Source organism: Aythya fuligula, chromosome 3, assembly GCF_009819795.1.
Source record: "Aythya fuligula isolate bAytFul2 chromosome 3, bAytFul2.pri, whole genome shotgun sequence".
NCBI classification, from domain to species: Eukaryota; Metazoa; Chordata; class Aves; order Anseriformes; family Anatidae; genus Aythya; species Aythya fuligula.
In genome coordinates, this window is record NC_045561.1 from 55,239,807 (window position 1) to 55,267,228 (window position 27,422).

Below are 27,422 nucleotides of genomic sequence, written 5' to 3' on the forward strand. Positions count from 1 at the left end.
CCCGGCCCTGTCCGCGGTGCTGAAGCGGCCCCGCCGTGAGGGGTGAGGGGGGGCGGCGCCATGGCGGAGCGCGGCGCCTGAGGCGGCATGGAGGCCGATTTGGCCGCCTTCGGCAGCCCGCTCTGCGGAGAGCTGAAGCGCTTCTGCAAGCGGCTGCGGGAGGCCTACAGGGAGATCAAGGAGGACCTCACGCCCTACAGGGATGACCGCTACTACCGGTACGGGCGGGAGCGGGGAGAGGAGCGTGGGAGGTGACACGAAGGCAGGCGGAGGTCAGATGGGAGCTTGGGGTCAGAGGAAGGGGCTCCAGGGTGGAGTGTAAGTCGGGAGAGGTGGCAGGAGCGGCACGGGTGCGGGTTGGTGATGAGGAGTTACGTAACATTGCCCCACAAAAAGGGGATGGGAATTACAGCGCCTCGCCAAACAGCCGCGCACCAAGCCAGACGCAGATGCGGTGGGTACGCCGCTCAGACAAAAGGGGAGATTAGCTCCCCTGCGAGGTCCCTCCCAGCTCAATTTTACCACGAATCTGAGCACAAACAGCATCCCAGTTCTCCTGCTTACACCGCTGGACTTCAGCGTGCCGTGCCTGCCTTCCCCAGCGAAGGATGTGGTCTGTCATGCTGAATCCCACTCGGTTTTTCTCAGTAGCAAAGGCCACAGAGAGCCACGCAGGTTGGAAACGCCGCCTGGCAGCTTGGCGGTGTTTAACACAACCACTGTGCCCCGGTCAGAACAGGGGCTCCTTGTACCTGAGCCTGGCGTGTGAAGTCATGGGGGGCAACAAGGCATGATGAGTGTACAGTAACGAATATTGGCACTAGAACGAGGAAAGAAGGGAGAAATAAGCTTTGGATTAACAAACGAGAGGCCCTGGGAAATGCACGTGGTCAGCTTTGTTGCCAGAAGACAGCCAAGCTCTCTGACGTAGATTCCCGTTTAGTCATTTTGATGACTACAAGTGTGTAAGGAAGGCCCTTCTGCGTTGAACAGAGACGACGTGACTCCACTGAATCAAATGGGCCCGTGGATTTAGTGCTAGATTGCCCTTCTTTCAGTGAGGGTGTCCCAAGAGGTATCAGATGGAGAACCTGTAGGACGAAAGGTGATGAAATTGAGAGATTTTGTGCTCTTGAGGACGAGATAACCTTTCATGGTGTAGGCAGCATGCTACTACTCCTCTGCATCCCCAGGATCTTCGCCTAACTGACCTAATGTGGAGTAAGTTTATTGATGCTGTCTCTGCATGCCTGCTGTTCTCGTGAGTGTTTCCCCTTAGCATTCTGGGTGGATGTCTGGAGTAATCGGGTTACTAACGTTGTCTGAAGCAATTAGGTTACTAAGAACAAATAACGTCTTGTATCAGACCAACAAGGTGAAGAGACAGTAAAACCATATGTTTTTTCCTCTCACACACTGTGTCCACAAACATGTGGCTATTAACTCCCCTCCCGCTGGGTGAACAAGCCATTTGGCATCAGCTGGCACTTTCCATTGCCTTTAAGGAAATTGAGATCTCCAGTCTATTAAGTGGTAGGGAACAAGGGGGTGTGGCAAGGCATTAGCTTGCCAGTAATCAATATTTTCCAGAAAAGAAAAGATTAATAAAAAGTTGGCTGCTGTAGTCTCACTTCTGCGTTCTGTAAGGACATCCTTCCTGGGGTGCCAACAGGGATCAGGAAAACTCAAAACTGGAAGGCTTTAGGGCAGAGGGGAATCAGAAGTGGAAAAAGGCAGAGGACGGGGCGAGCGGGGCCAGCCGTGTCTCAGCGCAGCGGTTAATGCCGTCTGTCTGGGTTAACAGTTCCCTTGGGCAGACGTGGCGCTTCCTAAAAGAGAGGTTTACAGATTAATGGCGTGTGATACTAAATAACCTCATTGGTGACCCAAATACAAGGTTGGCGCAGACTGTGTCCGTGCCGCAGGTTACTCTGCGATGCACCAGGAGATGCACGGTGCAGGAGGTAAGCTCACAGAAGGAAGGAAAAGTGACACATTCTGCTCTCAGTCCTGGGGACTGCCACAAACCCTGTCAGCCCTTGATTTCTGACAGCAGCTTCAGGATTTGTTCTAACTCACACCCCTGTAAGTAACAGAGCCCGCTGGCCGCCATTCGCGCAGCGCTCCCTCAGCCCCGTGTCCCCTCGGGCGCTCCGTACCCCCCCCACTCCCCCACTCCCCCCTCCCCTCCCGCAGCGGCGCCCTTCGCCCCGCGGCGGGCGGTGACGTGGCGGCGGTGACGTGTGGGCCCGCCGCGTGGCGGCCGCGTGACGCAGGAGGTGGGGGGGGGGGGCGGCGCCCGCACTGCGCATGCGGCACCGGCATGGAGCCGTGAGTGGGGGCGGTGGGGGGGGGGGGCGTGAGGGGAGTAACGGCCGCGGGGGGCGGTTGGGGTCGGTGCGGGGCTGGAAGCCGCCCGGCAGAGCGGTAAGAGGGCTGAGGGGGCTCCTCCGGGGCTGGCAGCATCTTCTGTGCTCGGCCCGACGAGGCTGCTCGCTGGGCTTCCCCCGTCAGCGCCTCCCCGCTGTTTGGCCCGTTAGGCCCCTCAGAGAGAAGCTGCCGGGGGGAGGTCATCCGCTCGCCTTCACCTGTCCGTGAATTCTGTGTAATCTCTCCCCAAAAGGCAGCTGCTGAACAACAAACGTGCGGGAGGAGTGCTTTATCTGCCTGCTATGTCGGCTGGGGGTAGGTTTAAGGAGATACTTCAACACGATAAGGAACTTCTGTTACTGCAGGCAGGGACAATGAGAAATACAGCACCCTATAGGAACACTAAATATTTTTTTCTGTTGTCATGATAGCTGCAGTTAAGATTTGGCTGAGTTCTTTCATTCGCTCTTAGAAAAATCATTGCATGATTGCCATGACTTAAAAACAGTGAGGTGTTTTCACCAAGCATCTCTGAAAGTTGTCAGACACAGCTCTCGTATGGCTTGAGCACTGGTGGAAACGTTGGGGTGTGAGCTGCTGGGTTCCACTGTTGCTGCCTTTGTGAGTAAAAGTCATGGTGTTTACCTGTATTGTGGCATAAACCACCACCTGACTGCTTAGTTTAAGATCTGGCTTCAGAGCAAACAACTTCTGAGGTGAGTGAGGTTATTCATATAAACATTTAGAGAATGCACCAGGACGGATTTGGCTGCTGTGTCCATAGACACTTCTGAAGGACCACTATCAACATGGTCCCACAACCAGTTATGTCTGCAAATGCTTTCTGCGTAGTGTGGTTCTGCCGGCCAGCTGCATGCTACGCTGTGGTGGATTCACAGACTGGTTTATGGAATGAGGCTATGCAGTTATCCTACCTGATCACATAAGGTTTTAGTCCACAGGTGCAGGGTTTCCATCAGATCTGACATAAGTCACTATTTATCAGTGAGTTTTAAGTTACCAGAAACCCCACAGAAGTGTTCTGTCGGTCTGACTTACTGTTCTTGTTCCCCTTTCTATTTTTGTTGGTTTTACTTTCCAACTTTGACTCTCAGTTACTAATATTTCATTTCCTTCTGTCCTTTCTGAACTCTGACTTGCTGGCAGCTATGACCTTTTCAGAAGATGTGTGTGCGTGGGTTTTTTTTATATGTAGTTGGTACTTCCAGCTTGCTCAAACATTGCACTCAGTTGCAAGAAATGAGGAAATAAAATACGAGTAGCTTGCCTTTTGTGTTCCACGTATCTTGTGTTTGGCTCTTGCATCTCCAGAAGTTTGTATTTTCAAACTTTGAGGGCCAGAAATCAGTGGATTTCTTTCAAAGAGCTGAAAGTCTTCTGTTACAGGATCCCACAGACTGGAGGATTTCATTGTTTTGTTTGTTTTTCACCTTTTTCTTCTTATCCTGATTTTCTGCCATTTCAATTCTTCTGGACAGATCTGTGCAGCCTTATTGACCTGTGCAATAGCACGTACACTCAGTTGCTGAAATGAGTCTTTAAGAGTACCCATATGAAAGAAGAGAGAAAAAGGCACACCATGTCCACGCTCTGTGATCTCCTCTCCTTGTAAAGTGTCAGCACGCCTGTTCTTCATGTGTATTCATACCCATCTTGACTGCTAGGTGTTGCACCATTCGGAGATGCTGGAATAAAGAACGAGCCAATGTCTGGAACGTGCTTCTTTGAAAGACTGTGAGCAGTCTGTGCTCTGGTGCAGGAGTAAGCCAAGGTGCTAACTGCTGATAGCTGAGTGAGCTCTGGCAGCTTGCCCCTAAGGGCTGTGGAGATGAAGCTGCTTTTCATGCTCACGTCATACACCTCTCTGCAAAACCTTGGGGAATGGGAAGCTCATGAAAAGAACCAGAAATGTGCCTAGCGAGTCAGAAGTATCCTGCACCAGACTGTAGTTGTTAGGCATGTTCCCAGATGTAAGCTGTTAAGATCTGCATGAGCTTATGTGGCACTTCCCTGTGCATAGATGATGAGGCTCCTGTCTGCAGTCGTTCTCAAGCCAGGAGCTTTCCAATTTCAGACCTGGTTTCTGTGTATTGAATAGCCCCAGTGGTTGCTCTTCCGTGAAGGATTTCTTTTCCCCTTTCATTCCCCCCCCACCTTGGTGAGCTAAATTGCAGTTTGGATCTTACATGCAAAACAGATGTCACTTGTTCTGCAGCACCTCATTTGGAAAGGTTGCAGTGATTCTTAAATAACATTTACATTATGATTAATAATCCCAGTCCCTTGTGAGGCGGTTCTGACGGGCAAAGGAGTCCAGGAAGGCTGGACGCTCTTCCAGAAGGAAATCCTAAAGGCAGAGGAGCAGGCTGACTGTATGTGCTGAAAGATGAGCCAGCAGGGAAGAAGGCTGGCCTGGCTGAACAGAGCTCTGGCTAGAGTTCAGGACAAGAAAGAGAGTTTATAGCCTTTGGAAGAAGGAGCAGGCCTCTCAGGACTACAAAGATGATGTGAGGCTGTGCAGGGACCAAATTAGAAGGGGCCAAAGCGCATCTGGCTACTGCCATTAAAGCCAATAAAAGATGCTTCTATAAATAGATAAACAAGAAAAGGAGCACTGAGGAGAATCTCAGTCCTTTATTGGATGTGGGGGGAAGCACAGCAAGGAGATGAAAAGGCTGAGGAACTTAATGCCTTCTTTGCCTTGGTCTTTAGCAGCAAGACCACTTGTTCTCTGGGTGCTCAGCCCCTCAGGTGGTAGATAGGGGTGGGAGCAGAATGAAGCCCTCATAATCCAGGAGGGAGCTGGGGGTGTTTAGTCTGGAGAGGAGGAGGCTCAGGGAGACCTTATCATGCTCTACCACTACTTGAAAGGAGGTTGTGGTGAGGTTGGTATCAGTCTGTTCTCCCAAGCAACAAGTGACAGGATGAGAGGAGCTGGCCTCAAGTTGCACCAGGGGAGGTTTGGGTTGGATATTAGGAAAAACTTTTTAATGGAAAAGGTTGTGAAGCATTGGAACAGGCTGCCCAGGGAGGTGGTTGAGTCACCATCCCTGGAGGTGACTCAAGAGGAGGTATAAAAGCTGTGTAGATGTGGTGCTTAGGGGCATGGTTTTGCGGTAGGCTTGGCAGAGCTAGGTTAACAGCTGGACTTGATGATCTTAGAGGTCTTTGCCAGCCTAAATGGTTCTACGGTTACATGCTTTTGCTGGTTAAAAGTGAATTAATTGCTTGCCTTGCGTGTTCCCAGGCATGCAGGCCCAGGGGTACCTGCTCCCAGAAGTTGGGATGGGCTTTTGGAAAGGATGCCGCCAGTTTTAATGCATTTATTTCTTCATTAATCTGGTTGGCCAGTACAAACACCACTGTTGGATGGTGAAAAGAAATTTTATCCCAAGCTGATCACTGTGCTTAGTCGTAATGCTTTCACTCCTTTCCATGGTGGTGCAGTCGGGTATTGCTCCTACAGCTTTATTAGAAAACAACAACCCTCCAGACCCACTGCTCCCAAATCCTACAACTTTCCTGTATAAACAGGGCAGCTTTCTATGATCTTATTGACTGGTATAGCAGCAGAAAATTAACTATGCCATAGCTCAGTTCTGACACAACTCAAAACTAAATGCTGGATCACAAGATCCTCTGCAGGTAAGCAAGTTAGTGATGTCAATTCTTTTATCTTAAGCTGGCATTGTGGCAAATCTGGTATTCTGGATGTTTAAATGATTAATTTATGAACCAAAAAAAGTGACTTTTTCTCCCTCTGAGTTAGAAAATACTTTCTTACTCAGGTCTTAGGACAATAAAAAATCCTAGTGTTAAAAAAAAACGTGCAAAATGAGTCTGCTTCAGGATCCGGATATGGGTGCCCACACATATGTCTGATAATCCCTAGTAGTGTTAAGGTGTTTTCTTTTAGTGTTACATGTTACCACAGAGATTGGTCTGATTTTCTTTGTGGAGGAATGGATAGTGAATGGGATTTTTTTTTCTTTAGAAATATGACTGATGGCTAATTCTGTGCTTTCTTCTGCTTCCCGTAGGTTGGCACCGATGCGGTTATATACACTATCCAAAAGGCATTTTGTCCTGGTCTTTGTAGTATTCTTCATCTGTTTTGGTTTGACAGTCTTCATAGGAATAGCAGGTAAGGATGTTGCCTTCTTAAAACAAAAAGTTTTTGCATGCTTTATCTACATGTGTTGATATTTATAGGGGTGTGTAAGTGCTAATGAGCTTACTGCCCTTGAGGTATCTGAGGAAATATTATTTTTACGGGGAGAGGGAGGTGTTTTGTATGTCACATTTTTTTCATAGGGGTACTTACTACCTGCACAGATTTGGTATGTGCAACTGCTTTGCAGGGGGAGTCAGTAAAGAGAAACAAAACAAAACCTTTATAACATAATTTTTCAGCTGAGTACTACATTAATTTTCTTCTTTACATTTTAGTCTGTAAAATAATGGTGCTAATACTGGATTTCCTTTGAGGGAAGTTCGTAACTATAAAGTCTTCTAAATTTTGAGGTGTAAGTGCAACAGAAATTAAAAATGTTTACATTTTAGTAATGTAATAGTACAAACTTCATTTGTTGGACACATGAACTCAGGTCCCTAAGTCCAAAGACCTCTGTGGGAGTCATGATAAGATCTAGGAGGCTGAGTGCTTAGTGGCTGGATCTTGTCCTGGATATCAGAGATACTTCTGGAAGTCTGGTCTACAAAGATGCAGGGTACATATGGGAAGTGTCTGAACTCTCCACATTTCATGTCAGAGAACTTTTTGGGGTCTAAAATGTACTTGGAAGAGGAGTCTGCATGCTATCACTGAAGTTTTAGCATGCTAACACTCAGCTGTTAGGATAGCTTCAGCAGAAAAGTTAAACAGCAGACAGGGAGAGGGAAAGGGAGGGACTGGTTGTGTTCTTTAAGCAACCTGACCCCATTTAACAACCATTTAAGGATTTTATCGAGTCCCCCAAACTGGGGAGGACTTGGCTGCTGTAAGCAAGGCTCGGTCATCTGCATGGGGCTGGGGTTCTAGGACTTGCCTGCCATTCCCTTCAGGAGTTGGCCTGGTTGAAGAATTCCTGTCCCTGTGAGCTTGGTTTGCTGGATGGCTTTGTTGACAAAGCATGGACGCAGTTTATTATAATAATTAAATTATTTTTGGAAGAAAGGTGTTTACCTTGGGAGGAGAACCATTGACTTAATGCTTAAACTGCAATGATTTTTAATGTCTTTTGTTGACAATTTCATGCTTGCTGCGAATAGAGGGAGGGGCATGAACAATAGAGTATTCACTCTTCAAAGGGCACAGAGTGAGTAAAACTCACCAAACCCACTATGTAAATGGAAAGGTGATGCATTCAGATTTTCTGTGATGCCTGTGTATGGTGTTCCCCATACTCAACATGTCTGTCTGCAGGGTCGCAGATGTCTTACATCTGAGTAAAGAAGATAGCAACAGTCACTTCAAATTAAGCTCTTTGGATTTTGTAACCCAAATCAGATGCAGATTTGTTTTTTTCCCAACTTCCACTTGCTCTCTTTCCCTTTTCCTAATGTGTCCTTGTCATCTCTGGGTGAGATGAGTACAGAAGTCATTTTCTGTACCTATGCAGTTTTCATGTTCCCCACCTCAGAGTGATTTCCTGCTTTCAGACAGGACTCTGTTAACTTAGCAAGACTAAAAGCAATAACAATAATATAGTTTAATCTTTTTTGTTGTTGTTGTGTGTATGTTTTTATTTTTTTAGGAAGAGCACAGCATTTTTTAGTCAGCTGCTTTAGAAAGCTTTAGTATATTGCTTGCTAAAGGAGCAGCAGTTATGGCAGCAGAACCTCCTTATTGTTTGGGCTGCTGTTCTTGAAAACCATGATTACAATCTCTGCTCCAGTATCTTTAAAAAAAAAAAAAAAAACACGCTCATTCTATTGTTTTTGTTAACAGTTACTGAAATAAGATGATTTATCAACTTCGAGCACTTATTGAACTTAAATTATGTGTTTCATAACAAAAATGCTTTCTGAAAAGCTGTCCAGGCAGTTTGTATGTACTTGAGAATTGAAATTTTGAAATTGAGAATGAGCTTCCTTAAAGGAAGTCAGTGGTGGAAAACTTTCAGGCCAAGTTTATTAATGCTATTGAGATGCTGAAGTGATTTACCCTTCAGTTCAAACATCTGCAAAGTGGGATACTATTTTGCTGCTTTATGGGGAGGTAATTAGTACAGTGTTTTGAAATTCTGTATTTATATTGTTACTTTAATATTATTGTCTTTCTTTTTAAATATTTTGCAGGTCCTAATGTAATTGAAACTTCTGTAGCAAGAACTGACTTAAATAACAGCCTAAAGGTAAGAACAGATAAAATAGTGCTGGATTACGCGAATAGCTTGAATTGGTACTGTGCTATAGGTGGATTAAAAAAAAATAATAATTAAAATAAGAAAAGGCTTTCCTGCACATAGATTTTATCCATTAACCGTATTTCCCTTGCTTTTGACTATGGAATTTCTAGAAAACCTAATGGAAAATAGTTGTGTTTTTTTTTTTTTTTCATACTTAAGCTTTAAATCATTTCAACTCTGTAGCAGATGGGGATGGGGGTTGTCACAAATCTCACTTGATGTAAAGTGCTAGAAATATACTTAGGCTAAGTCTTAGGTTTTTGACTTTCATATCTGAACTGTTTTTATTGCTGATGCTTTTATGTGCTTTAAGTACTCATGCCTTACTTCTTACTTTGCTGGTCAAAATACATATGCTGCTTTAGCTACTTCTCTGGAAGACTTAAATTTGGGGTGCTTATCATACTGTCCACACAGCGTATATTAAATCTATTCCCCAAAATACTGACACTAACATACCTTTTATCATTATTACTGCAGATGCATCTTGTAATAGAATAATGACTGGTGCTAACCTTGTGATGTTTTTTGTTTTGTTTTTTTTTACAGCTAAAGCCTTTTAATTTAAGTTCACCACCACTGTCTACTTACAACCAGCAACTGTGGCTGACCTGTGTAGTGGAATTGGATCAGCATGATGGTGAGAATCTTACCTAGTTTTAAAGAAACTGTTATAACAACCTAATTTTGTATACTATAATTTCTTTAATTTCATCTGCCACGTATGTGACCCTGTTGCTTTATGGCTGGTAATGTGTTTTTCCTGACACAGTCTCTTCTCCTTCACCCCTTGTCCTCAATAAAGGCATGGACTCAACTAAATTTGAGAACTGGATGCAACAGTTCTATGGGATAGATTGATTGTTATTTCTGTGAAAACAGTAGTATGCAGAGAATGTGTGTCTGTTTCTTCATTTTGGGGAGATTATATATATGTGTATATATATATAATGATATGAATTGCACAGTAAAGCCTCCCTGTAAATGCATGAGAAATAATGCAATCAGGAATTCTTTAATTTGTTAAGATTCAGTACAGGGCATTTATGCCTAAATACATAATGAAAAGATTGGTGTATTTTGTTGTTATTATTAATTAATATAATAGAACCTTACTTCTGCAAGGTATAACCAAGTAATCTTTGGATACCGTATATATTTTAAACTTTATTTGGAACTCTTTTTGAGTTCCATACTTCCGCATGTAACAATAGTTTAACCTTTTATTCTTTAATTACAGTGTCACTCAAAAGAAATGTTACTATGACAGTGAAAGTGCTCGGAGTGGTGAAGGATGGAAGTACGCCATATGTTAATAATCAAGTTCACAACCGGACAAGGTTACTCAGCTGCGCACAAGTATGTGTCTGCTTGAAGAAAGCTCTGATGCTTCTTGTTTTAAATATTTGTGTGCATACTACATTATGTTGTCAATGAGAAGAAGATATCTTTAAGCACATCTCAGGAAAGACTCCAGAGTAGGGTTTCATTTGTAGTTGCAACCTAGCTAGCAATGCTAAGCAAGATATCTATCTGTCTATCCATCTTTTTTTTTTTTTTTCTTGTTTGTTTCCTTCTGTGGTTTGTGCCTATTACCTCTAAAAGACCCCTCTTTCTTGTTAGCACAGCTCTTCTGCCAATGAAGCAGTGTGTGCTGCTTGGACACTTCAACAAATTAACAATACTGTAAAAAGGAATATTTGTTTAGAAGATTGAGTATAAGGCTTCAGAGGAGAGACAAATTTATGTCCACTGCCTAGCACAGAGACTGCTTTAATTCAGCTAGCATTTGTGTTTTGTTTTTTTTTTTTTTTAAAAATATCGATTTTCTTTCCACCTGAGAAGGGATGTTGATGGTTTTGAATTTCTAGTGTAATTTTAACTGTAAGTTTTGAGTTTAGAGACACTGGAAACAACTTGTCATATTTGAATCCTTTAGCAAGGGAAGAGATGAAGTTTTTTGGTGATAAGTATAAAGTGCAAATCAAATTTGTGTGCGTGTACGCACAGGCAGAAGTCTACAGAAATTCAAGAACCCAAATTTAGTTGCACGCAGCCAAGAGAGCAGTGTGTTTGGGTTTTCTCTTTCTTCCTGCTAACCTTTATAATAAGTTAGTACAAGATTGCCACATCTCACAGTTCAGTGAGCCAGACCTTGACTGACAGTTATCCAAATCCTCCCTGGTGCTGCAGGCAGTTTCTTTCACCAGCTTTAGTCAAAAGCTTGTTTATCAGTTCAACTTTTGATCCTGCTGACTCACTTTATCAGTTTCTTCTGATAAAGAAAGAAGAAACTGATATCTGTTATCTTTCGAGGAATTTTTATCTGTGGGTCTTGTTTGAATCTGACTTTGACTGATCAAGTTTGGTAAGACACATTATAAACATCATTTATGTTTGCCTATTCAGAAACAAATTCTCCAACCTGTGGTACCAGTAAATATTGTAGAACAAATTGAAGGCTTTTACATATTATTCTTCCTTGTACGTGTTCACAGAAATGCAGTGAAATCATTGTTGCTCACCTTGGCTACCTGAACTACACTCAGTACAACATATTTGTTAGCTTTGAAGATCTAAATAAATTAACATACGCCAAGAATATCACTTTCACAGTAAGTATAAAGTTTGCTACTAGCAAAAGAGATCTCTAATTACTGATGGTGTAAAAGCATGCTTTAACTGTAATAAAAAGTTACCTCATTTCATCGTAATGAAGCTTTTTGTTACTACTAATTTCAGAACTATTTTATCATTTGCTATTAATAATGATCTAATCCAATATTTTTTTTATAAAGAAACATTTTCCTTCCAGAACTCTAGTGCTGTTTTCTGGGACGGATAATTTTAGTGTAATTCCTGGGAAATATTTAACAGTAGGCAGGCTAGACTAGAAATTCCAGTTTTCTGCAGTTCCTTACGGAGATGTTGCCTCTCTACAGAATGGTATCTTTTTCAGTCTTTTCCAGTAGGTGTATCTGAATCAACAAGATTTTTCCAGACTTTTTCTAGGGCCAGAAAGATTTAACAGACTCAAATGAAGAAATTTTTTCATCTCTGCTTAAGAGGAAGAGAAAAATGTTTGTTTAGTTAAAATAAGCAGACAATCCCTAGTGGAACGTCTAGCTCAGTTCATAGTGGTAAAAGTTGCTTGTTGAAACAGTTAAAATCACCAGTGTGTGTTGGGTGACTCCAAAAAGTTCAGAAACATGCATTAGGAGAAAATTAAACTGAGCTTACTGTACAGGTTGTTGTCTTGTATTCTACCTGTATATAATGTTGTGTGGGTCAGAGTAGGCAGGCGGCAAGCAAAAGCTACTGTAAAGCACCCATGTTTTTTATATACTAAATGAGCTTCCTGAATATTGATACTTGAAATGCTCCAATTTGTAAAGTGCATCATTAAAAATAAGCTGAGGGTTCAAAGCAATCTCACAAGCTCTTTGCTTTGCTCCAGATTTAAGCAGGATGAAATGTTGGAGCATTTATAGTTATTTATAGTTGCATGGTTTATCATCTTGCTTTGCAGGTTTCCTTTAATGTAGACTTGTACACAAAACCAAAAACCTAATTCAAAAGCTCTGCTTTCCCACAGCAAGAAAAATTTCCAACTTATTTCATTAGTACAGTGGTTTACGTTGATCTCAGTTGAAATAATTGATTTCCTTTTGTATATCAGCATTCTCCACATCAAATTTTCATTTTGCATTTGCAATTTAAAAAGACAAGACAGAGGCTGACAGATTAAATCAATTGAAAGGTAAAGCTTCTTGTCCGATGGGCAGAGCATGTGCATTACAGAAGTGGTTTCAAAAGAGAAGCATACCAGGTATAACATAATCTGTCAACAGAACAGAGCTTATGCAAACTGGCATGTTATAATTAATATCTCTGCCTCAGAATAATTAGAGGACTAAAGGAGCTTTTGCTGTTTAACCTGTGAAAAAGTTCTTCATTTCTGGTTAGCTCATTTAATCTTCCCTTACTTAAATCTTCCGTTTCACTGAAAATAGTGAGCTTTAAGAACACAGACTCATTACAGGAAGTACAACTGCACCTTATCATCTTCATAATCAGTTTATGCATTTGACCTTGGTAATGAAGAAAAACACAGTGAGTTTATTCAATTATTGAAGTCCAAACTTTGAATATGAAACAGAAGTCAATAAAGAACATCCTTTTCCATCTGAGAAGTGCATTAAGATATGACAGCACAATGAGCATGTTACAAAGTGGCTGGGTAAAAGAGAAGCAAAGATGCTAGGGTGCTTTGGTTATCTTGGTTATCTTTTCATTGGTTAGTTCCCCCCCCCCCCCTTTTTTTTTTTTCCATCTTATTCAGAGAAAGCTTTAACTTGGAAGAAAATTGGTATGAATTTATCTTTCCATAGTGATTTGGTGGAATTTGGTTATACCTTCAAATTTTGAAAAGCCAAAAGACTTTTCAGTAACTGCAAAGTGTGTTATTTATTGATGTTGTGTGAACCCTCTTAAAATGTTAAACTTTTTTTCTTCTCTTTTCTTGTAGTGGAAGACCTACAATCCAACTTTTTCACAAGTAGAAATCTGGTTCCGATTTGTTTTTGTAGTTCTTACTTTTATGGTCACGGTAAGATTTTCTTCCAGTTATTTTGGAGAATATTATGTAGGCAGCTGGTAAATGCTGCACTGTAGTGCTGTGTTTAGTAACTTAGCCCCAGGCAGTATAGTTGAGATACTGCTGAAGGGGTGTTAAAAATGTTTCTAAAATACTTACTTAGTTGCTGCTTCTATGATTTTGTAAGTGGCATTGAAGGGGCATGAAGAAAATAGAATAAATGAGGAAAGTTTTTTTGTTTGTTTTTTTTTTTTTAAACACTAATTTTAAATTTGAGACAGAATTTTGTTCAAATAAGTGAAATTCTGATTAGATGCTAGAAAAAAAGTATTTTTTGGCAGTGCAGGTGGACTCAGACATTAGAATAGGATGCCCAGAGTGTGTGTTGGCTCACTGTCTTTGAAAATGGGCAAAACTCAGTTGAATATGACCTTATCATAGAATCGTTAGGGTTGGAAAAGACTTCCTAGATCATCTGAAGGGCCTTCCTACCTCCAGCATATTGACACTTCCCCCCCAACTTGGTGTCATCTGTGAACTTACTGAGGATGCACTCAATTCCCTGATCCAAGTCATCAATAAAGATATTAAAGAGGATGGGCCCCAACACCAACCCCTGGGGAACACCGCCTGTGACCAGTCACCAGCTCCATTTAACTCCATAAACCTTCATCTAACTTCAGTTGTCACTGCCTTGAGTGGGAGGGTGGACCAGAGACCTGCAGAGGTCCCTTACAAACCTAAATTACACTGCACTTTAGATTGTTCATCTTCGCCTAGTTTTGCCTCTGGAATAGACGTGTTTTGGGGAAAACAAACAACATAGGCAACTAAAATGCAGAATTTTCATACCAGGGTAGTATAGCACTTAATATTTACATAGCATTTCATTCACATACGTGATGTCACTCACTGAGCAACTGTGAATGTTAGCGTAGTATCTGGATTTTTTTAATGAGTGAGTTTAATTAAGTGGAAGTGTGGAAGTTGTTCATAGTGTGTGACCAGTAACTAGTGGCTGGTTTCCTTTTCAGTTTGCCATAGAGTAATTTGCATTGGGGTAAGCCAGCAAAGTTGATGCAGAAGTAGAAGCTAGGAGCTGTGCCTCTTTTACTGTTAACAGTGTCAGACCTTGTGAAGTAGTATTTGCAATGTGCTGTATCTATTTACTGTGATAAAACCATTAAGGCTGCTTTTCTCCTGTGTAAGATTGTGGGGTTTTGTTTGTTTTATAGTGTCTGTTTGCACATTCTCTACGAAAATTCTCCATGAGAGACTGGGGTATTGAACAGAAATGGATGTCCATCCTCCTTCCTCTCCTCCTCCTTTACAACGGTAGGTGTGTCCTGGAATTTTTATAAAAGCTCTTAAAAATAAATAAATAAATAATAAAAAGAAAGACAGACAAGGCTGTTTGGCCTTGATCTTGCAAGGAGCTGTTTATAGGGCTTCAGAAAGCTCATTTATAGAAAGCAACCCTTTCTAAGTGTATCAAATTTAAGGGCATAATCAATAGGTAGATTTCATTATTTTCATTCCCATGAGTGTCAACTCTGTTTAAAACTGATGGGAATAGAGGGCTGCAACCATAATGAACCTTTCATATGTAAGTGCAGTTTTTGTATTTGCCTGATAAGCCTCACTTCTTTATTCTTAAGATATGCATGCTTTATTTAAAAGTGGAAGTTGCTTTTGGTCTTGTAAAGTACATCAAATTCTAGGACTTCTATCAGTACCGAAGAATATTTGCCTTTCAGTCATTCTGTGGTAATTTTTAGTTTATCACCAAGAACAGTGGTTTAGCAGAAGGTCTTATAAAACATGAAATCTTCTAGAAACGTTGGCAACTATTTTAGACTAGTTTTACAGTATAGAATATTGCTGCTGGAGGCACCATTTCCTTTGCAAATTACTTTAAAATACAGCAGACTTCAACTTCATTTACTGGTGTAATTTGTAAAATCTGTGGTTTTTGTATCTTCTCTTTCCTACGAAGATGAGTTCTACTTTTCATAATAAAAAGTGTGTGCTTTTTCACTTCTGTTTAACCTTTTTTTTCTTACTTTATTACAGATCCGTTTTTCCCCCTTTCTTTTCTGGTGAACAGTTGGTTTCCTGGAATGCTGGATGATCTATTCCAGTCGCTGTTTCTGTGCGCATTGTTGTTGTTCTGGCTTTGTGTCTACCATGGTATAAGAGTACAGGTAGGGATGCAACGGTATCTAGTAATTACTGGGAAGACAGTACTGGTTTGTTCAGTTCTCTCAAAAAGTGACCAATGTAAAACCAACTTTAAGGAAAAAAAGTGACATTCCAATGGTAAAGTACCATGTGACAAACAGAATTAAAATGATTTGAGGTGAAATAGCTTGTTGTGAGACAATTGCACCTAAATGAGATAGTTGGGACAGTCCACTCCAAACTATTGCAAGCCAGCCTTTGGAGTTGTTATACCATTATGCTTTGCTCTTGTTTGAAGGTTACTGTTATTGTTGATGGTGGTTGGTTTTGTTGTTACTGTTTTTAAAAACGACTTTAAGATACTACATAAGAGAAATACGAACTCTGGAGCATATTCCTTTAGTTTCAATATCAGTAAAATATGTGGGACCTTATGAATAGGATGTCCCAAATCTCTTGTATTTTGCCTTTAACACGAGTGATTATACAGCCTTTTGTATTCTGCACTTAACTGTGCAGGTTAAAAGTACTGAACATGGATTTCTTAATCTAGTTATAATCTTGAATGAAACAAAGAAAATGGTTATTTATTCTGTCAAGAATGAATCAAATCTCAAATGTGAGTTCACACTTTGACTACACTATTGTTTTATTAACAGGGAGAAAGGAAGTGCTTAACTTTCTATCTGCCCAAATTCTTTATCGTTGGACTCTTGTGGCTTGCCTCTGTTACATTAGGAATATGGCAAACGTAAGTAATTTAGAATTTGGTGCAAAAGTAATGAACTGAAATTATACAGGAATGAGAAGATTGTTTATAATTAATGATATCTGTTTCTTAATACTTTGTGGTAGAGGAGTAGAGTACAAATTCTTATTTTCTATTTTGCAAAATGTGACTGATTAGAAAATAGAAGTCTTCATGGACAATCTAGAAGTACATAGTTTTATAAATTACAGTGAAAGCTAGAGATCGCTACTTTGCCAGTAGGTTATGGTTCCCTAAAACACACCCTCACAGTTAGCTTTTAGTATTTGAAGCAGCAGTTTCTCTGCAGTTAATTATTGCAGTTTGATAAAACTTTCTTAACAATTCAACCTGCACAATTGCAGTTGACAGAGCATAGCCAGATCCTCCTAAAAACTAACTTCTTTTGCCACGTTCAGTGTTTCTCTTCTCTTTCTCTGCTTCACTCACAAAATACTGTCAATATTCCCCATACAGAAAAATTTCTCAGGTTTGGAACCATTTTCTCTGAAGTGTTTGCCTATTATTTTATTTCTCAATATATATAAAGCCTTTACCATGCCATTGTGCGTTGTGTACAATGAAAGCAGTGCAATTGCAGGGAATGCTGGTACTAATGTCCTGTCAGCAGAATTTGTATGAATTAAAGGCTTAAACAGCAATTATTATTTAGGTATGGTTCTTATCACCAAGGGTAAAATTGAAACACTAAATCCTGAAGGCTTATGGAAATTTACAAGATAATACATTTTCTAAAAAATAGGTAGAAAAATAAATCATCTACTTTGAAAATACTCTTAAGATAATCAAGTCCAAACATCAGCCTGACCTACTGAGTCCCATCAGTAAACCACATTCCACATCCGCACATCTCTTAAATATCTCCAGGGAGGAGGACTCCACCACTTCCCTGGGCAGCCCATTCCAGTGCTTTAGAACCTTCTCTGTGAAGAAGTTCTTCCTAATGTCCAATCTAAACCTCTCCTGGTGCAAGCAGAGGCCATTGCCTCACATCATATCACTTCTCAACTGAGAAAAGAGACTGCTGCCCTCCTCACTGCAGCCTCCTTTCAGGTAGTTGTAGAGAGTGATGAGGTCTCCTCTCAGCCTCCTCTTCTCCAGACTAAACAACTCCAATGCCATCACTTGCTCCTTGTAGTCCCTTCACCAGCTTAGTTGCTCTTTGCATATGAGTGGGGAGACTAGACATGCTGATTACTGAAATCTTCCATATCCTTTGCAAATTGAGTTTTAGAAAGGAGGAGAATGTCATGTACTGTATGCTGTCATTAGAATCGATGGCATTGCACCAATTTAAACAGCCAAGGTCTTTAGTTATAAGCTTTTTATAGTAACTTTAAACCCTTTCTTTGTTAGTGTATTTTTTTTAAACCTTGTTTTTTGTAATGATGTAACAACCATTTTTTTTCATTTTGAATCTTTTATAGTGTCAATGAAGTACGTGATCCTACATACCAATACAGGGTTGACACAGGTAACTTCCAGGTAAGTCAGAAATGTTACCTTGCTTTTAAATTGTTTAATTTAAACCACAGTTTAGAAAATAGGACATGCTGGCCAGGTGGTCTAACTTTGACTAGCGTACTTTACATCTTTGTTCAGATCATGCACAAGCCATAGTGAGCTCCATCCCATATGAGAAAAGTAATTGTCTTGCAATAACCTTGGGCATCTGGAAACTCAATACCAGAAGTTTAGTCATGGACTTACAACTGTTGGGACTGAAAGACAATTTTTTTAAGCCTCTTATTAAGTCAGCTTTGTATATCTTGACTCCTGCCAAAATCCTCTGTCCTAGTAAGTTTCAGGAATTCCTTGTTGAAGGGCAAGATATAATTTACATGGTTTCTTGTATCATTCTCGGGAAATCTGTTTTTAGATAATCCTTGAGATTCAGCACTCATCTGAATTCAGTGAACAAAATTACTTCTTCTGTTAAACATCCTTTCTTTATGTTCCTCAAGAACCTACGTTCACATATAGCCATCCTTTCATGAGCATACTTTCCCTGAATAAATGCACCGTTCCACGTTGTGCTTTGGAAAACTATTTCTATTTGTAGAACGTAAAGGAAGAAAGGAAGAATAGAGCAAACCTTGTTAAATAATAAAAACTAATGTTCTTTTTATAGGGAATGAAGATCTTCTTCCTTGTGGTGGCAACCACATACATTCTTTACCTTTTGTTCCTGATAGTGAGGGCATGTTCAGAACTTCGTAACATGCCTTATGTTGGTAAGTATTTTGGGGGGTTCTTCACTAAGCAGGCTGTTGTCTTCTACGCAAAGGTCTAAATTCTCTAATAAATTTTCTCAATCTTTTTCAGATCTCAGGTTAAAATTCTTGACTGCATTAACCTTCATAGTGCTTGTCATTAGGTAAGGCATTTCAGAGTACATTTCTCAATACTCTAATTTTCAAAGCCCTGAAAAGAACGTTATAAATATATTTTTTGATAATAAAAATCTTCAGTGAAACTGAGACATGTCATTTTGATATGACAGCTGTGTTTAGCACTTCTTACTTTTTGAACCCTTTCTTAAGGTTCTTAAAGTTAGCTTTATATTATTTCTGCTACCACCATAAGGAGTACAAAGGAGTAATGGTTTTAAACTAAAAAAAGGTAGATTTAGATCAGATAGTCAGAAGCAGTTCTTTCCCATGAGGGTGGTGAGGCCCTGGCACAGGCTGCCCAGAGAAGCTGTGGATGCCCCATCCCTGGAGATGCTCAAGGCCAGGTTAGATGGGGCCCTGGGCAACATGGTCTGGTGGGAGGTGTCCCTGCCCATGGCAGGAGGATTGGAACTACGTGATGTTTAAGGTCCCTTCCAACCCAGACTGTTCTATGACTCTCTGATACACTGTTCAATCAAGCTACCATTTCAATTTTGAAGTTTAAAGGCATAGTATATATGCTCTCACTATTTTTCCCCCCCACAGCATTGTTATACTCTATCTGCGCTTTGGAGCACAAGTGCTACAGGACAACTTTGTTGCTGAGCTATCAACTCATTATCAGAATTATATCCTTTTGTTGTGATGCTGCTCAACTAGGAGCATTAATCTGGTTTTATTTAGAAGGTACTTAAAGATGATGTACCTAAGGACTGAGTCCTTTGCCTTCGAGGTGTGCTTTTGATACTCAATCAATTTTGATTGAGGTTTCTTGTCATCATTTTCTAATGGCTATTTGTAAAGATTATGAGCTGAGTTTCAGTTTAATTTGTTTCCATCAAATAAACCACAACTGTGTTTGATACTCTTCAGAAGGAATGAAGGCCCATATATGCATGTATTCAAGTAATTTTAACAATTTATTGTGGAAAAAAATGACTATTTTCTGCTTGAATTCAACCCATCAGTTGGTATGGGGTGTACCAAAATACCTGAGAAATTAACAGTTTAGAAGTCACCAAAAATGTGTTTGTGTACTGGTGCAATCTACATGTGGAAGAGGTCATATCAGAGAATTTAACTGGCTTGAGAGAGACTATTTCTGATGTCTGTTGGCAGTAGAATTACAAAGGATATTTCTGAATCTGAACCATAAGATCCTAGTCCGTTGTACTTTCTGAAAGTGTCTGTGTGACTGCAACTGATCCTGTTACTGATAAGCTTTAGATACGCATTGGGTGCCAGTAGAGATCAGTGAGCAAAGCCTCTAGTATATTCCCAAAGTGAAGGCAGAGCCCACCTTGAGTTCTGTCTGTACATAGTCCTTCTTCCTTGTCAACTGATATGCCCACAAGAACTCCATTTTCAAAATAATAATAAAAAAGCACCTCACACCCAATTACTGAACTCCCTGAACTCAGCTTTATTTTAGTAGTGAAAACTGAACTATTCAATTATACCATGCATTCCACTAAAGAGTAGGCCTTATCTCTGCTAATTTTACTTGTGTTAAAACAAAAGATTTATCTTCGGTTAGAGCTATACCTAGAAAGAGCTCGAGTACACCAATTGTCATTAAATTAAAAACAAATAAAATGCAGTTGCGTTTAGTCAGTCATACTCTCAAACGTTAGTACGATAAACATCCTTTCCATTGAAGCAATTTACATATGTTTTGTATCTTGTTTCCAAAGTTAATGTGTATGGAGTTGCATTGAGTAGAATCCTTGACGCTTAGTACCAGCAGAATTCTTATCATTTTATGGTTTATTGAACTTCTATCTCTACACATTAGCCTTCGTGTATTCCCCCTCAAAGAATGCACTATATGGTGAGTGTAAGCAACTGTTTGTTAAACTGACATGACAAGATCTAGCGTATTAGTTTGTACTGTGTGATATCCTTATCTTTTTCTTGCCTCATTACTGTTTCAGTTTGCTTTGGATTGACATAAGCAGAGGCTGCACTGCTCCTGGGCAATTTAGTATTGGGAATATGAAGGAATACTAAAATCTATACAACTAATAAGCTAGATTGAATTCTCTTGCTCTTCTCTGATCAAGTTTATAGTCAGTATGTTTGCATATAATGCTCAAACTTGTAATTTACTCATGGACAGCTCTGAAAGAGCAAGAATACTTCACTCATACTTCGTTGTAACAATAAAGTTAATATACTGATATGCTGACGAACTTGACTGAAATATGAAAAACAGGGTGATGGAAAAGTAGGACTTAAGCTGATCTATAATGTGGGGGCAACTAGGAGGAATGTGCTGTGGAGAGAGGGTTGCACAGCCCCTGTTTAAAGGGAAGTAAATGATTAAACCTGTAGTGCTTTTTTTTTCCCCTCCCTTAAGTAGAAGATGTAATCTGATTCGCATGATGATTATGAAGCATTATTCCTCTCTAACAGATAAAGATTCTGTAAAATAAATATTCATACAGAGTGCATTCTCTGCTGGTGCTTTCTCCTTTCTCTAAACTTTTTAGACTTGAGATGAATTGAACTGTTACGTAAAGATGCTCTTTTTTCTGTTAAAGACAAGACAAACGGTTGGGTGAGGATAAAGGGTTGCAAGAAGCATCAGCCTACAGAAGTTATGAAGTAAAAACCTTCCAGGAAAAGATGTTTTTGACAAGTTGATGGATTGAATTTTACTTGTGTGTAATTACGAACAGCAGCTAAGGAGGAACACATTATACAAGAAACGGTGGTCTTGAAACAGGGCAGAGGGATTTGTTTTAAATAGCTAATGGAAAGTATGTGCTTCCTTTTATCTCACAATAAGTCCTTCCTTCATCTGTTGCAAGGATGAAAAATAACTGGCTAGTCATTGACTTACGTACAGGGGATTACAACTTTGGTCTACTGTCTTTATAACTTAGAATGAACAAGTTCATGAAGACTGATTTTTAAATAAGTATGAACTTCTGAATAATCAGAACAATGAAGTATGACTTAATTATATGCAAGTTGAACTAATACAACATGAAACAGCAGAACAGAGGAAATCTGCTTATGCAACATGGAGAATTATCTATCTAAAAATACAAAGCAAGAGTTACTTCATTTCCTTAAATCTTAAGAACATCATGATGTTGTGGGCTGAATGGTAAAGAATTTACAGGAAAGAATTGTGATAGCTTTGTTGCATTGTAGTCATGACTGCCTTTGAAGCTGTTGAGTCTGTTGCTTTAGTGTTAGATGAGAAGTGCAGCCATGTTTCTACGTTTAATGCATTAAATTAACTCTTATTTGTATTTTCCAGAATCACAGTTGAAAGACAATCCTGCTTTTTCTATGCTGAATGATTCGGATGATGATGTGATTTATGGGTAAGATTATAGAATACCTGTAGAGAGGATTTTTTTTTTTTCCATGTTATTTTTGTAATGTTCTTTTCCATATTTGTTAAATAATTGAAGGCTTCATAGGTTGTTAGTGAAAATAAGCTGCCTAAAGAACAGAAACAGCCTTATTCTGAAACAGAAATGCAATGAGGATGTGTGTTATTTTGGTTTTTATTTTTTGGTTTCTCAAAGGGATTGCCATGGCACTGATACAAACAGCTAAGTATTAGGATGCTGGTAGGTCATGGGGTGAAGGCAGCAAGAGATGTGAAAGGGAAGGAATTCCTTTCAAGTTGGGAAAGATTACAGGAGTCAGGTAGAGTTAGCAAAGGGTCAGCTCATACAGAAATGCTGCAGAGAAGGATAAAAGCTCGTTCTTCTTAACTGTCCATCACTCTCTGAAATAAAAATAACCCAGTCTAGCAAAACTTCCGGGACTTGTGTGAGTTTATGTAATATAAAAAATAGAGTATCCCTTAAATACCCATCCAGGTCATGCCTGCCTTTGCTAGATGCTGAACAAATTCATTATCTGCCCTTGATGTTTTCACCTTTTACCAAGAACACTGAAGTGGCTCAACAGTGAAGATGGGTTAATACTGCAGAAAGCTGGAGAGAGACTCTGTCAGGGAGTGTAGTGATAGGACAAGGAGTAAAATGAGAAAAGGCTAGATATAGAGTAGATATAAGAAAGAAATTAATTACTCAAAGGGTGGTGAGGCCCTGGCACAGGCTACCCAGAGAAGCTGTGGGTGCCCCATCCCTGGAGATGCTCAAGGCCGGGCTGGATGGGACTTCGGGCAACCTGTTCTGGTGGGAGGTGTCCCTGCCCGTGGCAGGGGGGTGGAGCTAGGTGGTCCTTAAGGTCCCTTCCAACCTAAAGCATTTTGTGATTCCAACTTGAACAAGCTTGTGCTAGGACAACGAGCATTTTCTGAGATGGCTTGCCTTTGCTTAGTTAGATGGTGTTAGTACCAGCCCGTTTCTGCACTCTGGTCCTTGTCAGTAGTGGCTTGTAGCTGCTGGGATACATTTTGTTATATACCAGTCTCTGGAGAGAAGTCATATATTTTTCATATACCCAACAAGGAAGCAAAACAAATACAAACTTTTTACTCAAGTAACAGTTTGATGCTTCAGTGCATTTTCGAACTTCCTTGTTTAGCTTAGATTTAACAAAACTTCAGAACATGGTGATCAGTTAAAAAAAAAAAAAAAAAAAGAATAAAAAATCTGTTTCACAGGAGTGACTATGAAGAAATGCCACTTCAGAATGGCCAAGCTATTAGAGCCAAATATAAAGAGGAATCGGACAGTGATTGATTTTGATGTCAAGAGACTTGTTCAGCTGGAATTAAAGCAATTATGAAGTTTTCCTAGAAGGACCACTTCCTTGGCTTTCCTACAGTCTGCTGTTATCCAAATCCTGGGAAGGACATCTTGTTTCTGTTTACAAAGTTAAAACTGGGAAAAAAAAAACGCTTGAGAAGGTTGTGGTGGAAACTTAGGAAACCAAAATTTATACACATCTTATAAAATGTCTGACGGCAGGCAGGATGTCTGTGGACTAAAATCTTTGAGTCTAATTCAATTTCAAGGTGTCATTGATTGTATACTGATTTTAAAATTGCTTCTTTGCTGCTTGGTGTTTTTCTTCCCCCCTTGGGATTATGTGGAACAAAATGTCTTTAATCTCTTGCATTTTGCTAGCTCCTTTGTATATTGTCCTCTGCTGTATGAAGTGCCTCTTTTCCCTTTCAATTTTGTACCTTAGTCATTGCCATTTGAACTGGAGGCAGGGAATGATGTGCTTTAGGTTTCTCTTTCTCCCCCCCTGTGCAGGAAAACACAAGCTTTCCATTCCTTCTAACAGGCGGTATAGACTTAAAACCATTCTTTTAACTCATTTAACTGGATTTACTAGGTATGTTCTACGTGTGAGATACATGCAAGTAGTCAAGTTCTGGTGAGCCAAAATCGTCTGTGGTCCAAAATTATTTGTATAACGTAGGTTTCATAACATGCTTTGTCACCGCAGCAAAGCTGTTTTGTTAGTTCTGTTTTGTTTTTAAACAGTCCTCTCAAATGCAAATATTTGGGCAGCAACAAATCTCAGAAGGAAGCCAGTACTTTTTTTTTTTGTGATTGTGTGCTGGAGGAGATTGTTACACTTACAAGAATATGGTACAGAGTTTCATAGCGAAGTACTATTTCATATTTCCAAACATTTCATTTTTAGAGGCTTTTTCTACATCAGAATTGTTCATGCAATTGTATCAATAGGCAGTTATCTGCTTGGCTGCTCATGTACTGAACTTCTGTAACAGCTGAGCATGCTCTGTGCATAAACTTCTCTCTCACAGCACAGCTGCCGCCCCTACTGCCTGAAATTTTTACGAGTACATTTTATGATGATCTGTATTCCAGTCTGTGCTGGAACAATTACATGGGAATTCATGATTCCTAGTACAATGCTGCTGCTTCTCAGTTTCAAAGCTGTTTTTATCCTCCCACACTACTGTTCGGCTCTGTATTTAAGCGGATGCTATTTGTTTCTAACTACTTTTATGTTCTCAAGTACTTGACCTGTCTGAAAGTATTTTTTTTTTTTTCCTTTTTCAATGGATTCACAACTACAACTTACTCTTGTAGAATCTCTCTGCCCTGCTGCTGTAGAAGACAGTAAGAAGTACTGTTAATATGTTAGGCACAAAATGATGCTGGCTTACACTAGTAATCATGCTTATGATTGAACTAGTTTAAGCTGAATGGTGCAATGAAGTCCTGCTAGACTTGCTGAATTATACTGGGGGGGAAAGTGGATTTGTTCTGCTTCTGTGCAACGGTTTTAGGCCATTGCAACTGCAGTAACCTCCTTGTAGCTGTTCGGGAGCATTAAAGGGAGACCTCACAGGGAGCAATTTGCTTACAGAAGACCAAAGGAACTGCTTTATGTGGTTGCATCCTTGCTGTCATAAGAATAGTTCAGATTAAGTCAGTGATCTGTTAAAGACAAGTACGGTAAGATTGTGTATGCGTGTGTGTAAGCAGTGCAGACCTCTGAATTCTTTGAGGATATTTGGAATTTCAAACTTACTGTAACAGAGATAATTTATTTGTTAGAAGCCAAAGCACCATTATACAATAATGCTAAAACAAAGAGAATGCTGGGGTGGGGGTAAATGTCTTAATTAATTGGCATCAGTTTAGAGCATACAGGAAAACCATTACAGAGGTATGCAAGTCTGTGGGGGTTTTGTCAGTGAACTGTACTCAGCTGTATTTTCAGCATTTATTTTCAGATTTTTTTTTAACAAGTATAGGGGTTGACCTCTTATTCTACAGGAGATACCGTTCTCATTTTATTATTCCCTAGATGATTTTTCTTGGTGCATATGGGTGTTTGAATTTGCAGAGTCAGACTCTGAAGCCAGCTAGACACTGTGTATCCCAAGCCCCTTTGACTTCCATTGAAGCGAGTACAGGAATTAGGTCTTCAAAAATTCAGATTTACGTGATCCTTATGTATTCAAATCCCTCATATTGTTTAATTCTCTTCTGTGCTGTTTTGAATTGATAAAATACTTGATTTGACAAGTGTGCAAAGTATACTGCTTCTTACGACAGTTGGAGTTGGTTGTTACACTTGACCCTGAAATAGTGTCATGCTTTGTGAACTCATTAACGAAAAACATGTCTGATCTAACTGTGAAATAATGATTTCCAAAGCTGTTTTCAGCCCATTTTACTTGCCATTTTGTCTACCCTCACTTTTCTACATGACTGCATTCAAAATGAAAACAGGAGAGCTGAGATAGGGAAATGTGCACTGCAAGTAAGTATCTCACCAAAAATAATTTCCTTGCTATTTTTTTTTTAGAGATTATATTTGAGCAATGTTTGCCATACAAAATAGTTTTGTATTTTAGATGTGCTAGAGTGCAATGGTAAGGTTGGTTGAAGAACTGTCATGTCAAATTCAATGCATAGTGAAAAAGCAAAAGCAGTGAAGCAGGTAGTTCGGCTAGCAAGAAATGTTGATTTCACCCCCCTTATCAGTGAACAATTGGAAAGCAGAGGCAGTATTTGAGGAATATTACAGAATGGATTGCCAACAGCTTCGGAGCAGGTGGCATAAATTCACTGCTGAGTAGTATGTTGTAACCTAAGGGTAAAACAGAGGAGATCTGGGTAAGAAACTAATTTGGCTTTCCTTTAGCTACAGTTAAATGAATTCAGGATCTCCAGCCCTCCTGGAGCTGTGTAAAATGAGAAAAGTATACAAACAGGCCTCACAGCATATAGAGGTACTGCCCTACAGGAGATGCTTTCTATTAAATAACTGCAAGACTTCCATGTACATTGTGCTCAAGACAGACTCTTAAGAAAGCGATTATAATTGAGTATGAACCCATTAATGGCAGCGGTTTTATGTACATGTAGTATGTGCTTTAAAAATGCAGTTGCAATTCCTAGGGCTGGCGAAGAATAGGAAGCATAGGGCTCCATGCAGTAAGGAAGAGCTAGTCCATCAGACCTGCGGAATTAATATGGGGGAGAAATGGAAAGGTGTTTCCAGCTAGAAAAGGTTTTGATCGGTTATCTCTGAGCCAAAACACAACCTTGAATCCATAACCACCTAGTTTTTGCCCATTTTTTTTGCTTATGCCAGTAATAACCTTTGTGTTACTGTAAAAATTTTAGAGGTTTGTAAATATGTAAAATTAAGATAAAATATGGAATATTTGTGTACCAAAATGGTATAAAATGTGTAAGATAAATGCTCTGTTTAATGAGAAGCTGTAAATTAAATGCTGCTTTGAAAAAGTGTGCATGGGGACGTGTTAAATATTCTGTCTAGAAATTGTGTTAATGATAGCAAATTGTCCATTATGTTGGAAAACGTCATCCTAGTATGGAATATGAAGCAAAACAAGTATTTCAAGCAAAAGTTGAGTACTGGGTTTCTTGAAGACTTCATGTGCATAAGCATTGTTAAATACTCAGAATAAAGTTTTATATCTTTATATCGTATCTTGGTTTTATTTCCCTTCTTGTGAATGACTACCACTTAAACACATTTTTACTTCGAGTATTTTCTTATCCAAGTAACCCAGTTTGAACATGTATAGGGATTGAATCTAGGAGGCTGTGTCAGCACAGAGTCACCAGAGAATTGGGGTGGGTGAGTGTTTTTTATTGCCTGGGCCTGAAAAGGGAAGGACTGCTTGCTACTATTCCCAAGAAACATGCTAGCCAGCTTACGAAGGGGAACTGGAACTCCTAAAAAATTCCAGAAGGGTTAAGTTCAAACAAGTCACACCAATG

General features: G+C 39.9%; 1 protein-coding gene across 3 annotated transcripts; it reads left to right on the forward strand.

Moving 5' to 3' along the window:
- Nucleotides 1–27,128, forward strand: TMEM181 (transmembrane protein 181). 3 transcript variants are annotated; one of them, XM_032184294.1, is made up of 17 exons: nt 1–218; nt 6,432–6,535; nt 8,692–8,747; nt 9,351–9,441; nt 10,042–10,160; nt 11,300–11,416; nt 13,330–13,410; nt 14,634–14,733; nt 15,472–15,602; nt 16,239–16,330; nt 17,776–17,833; nt 18,480–18,582; nt 18,674–18,725; nt 19,288–19,370; nt 20,483–20,572; nt 22,013–22,079; nt 23,339–27,128. In XM_032184294.1, the coding sequence occupies exons 1-17, from the start codon at nt 88–90 to the stop codon at nt 23,415–23,417; spliced, it is 1,554 nt and encodes a 517-aa protein (XP_032040185.1). In that variant the 5' UTR covers nt 1–87; the 3' UTR covers nt 23,418–27,128. The 3 variants fall into 3 exon arrangements, with proteins under 3 accessions (XP_032040185.1, XP_032040186.1, XP_032040187.1); XM_032184295.1 differs by lacking the exon at nt 1–218 and adding an exon at nt 2,288–2,331; XM_032184296.1 differs by lacking the exon at nt 1–218 and adding an exon at nt 2,595–2,685.
- The last annotated feature ends 294 nt before the right edge of the window (nt 27,129–27,422 follow it).

What these genes read in the sequence shown, in the direction of transcription:
- TMEM181 (XM_032184294.1), top strand. Translation starts at nt 88, where the DNA reads ATGGAGGCCGATTTGGCCGCCTTCGGCAGCCCGCTCTGCGGAGAGCTG. An exon ending in ACTTAAATAACAGCCTAAAG is followed by an intron (nt 8,748 to 9,350) that starts GTAAGAACAGAT and finishes TTTTTTTTACAG; the next exon opens with CTAAAGCCTTTTAATTTAAG. An exon ending in TTCTTACTTTTATGGTCACG is followed by an intron (nt 13,411 to 14,633) that starts GTAAGATTTTCT and finishes TTTGTTTTATAG; the next exon opens with TGTCTGTTTGCACATTCTCT.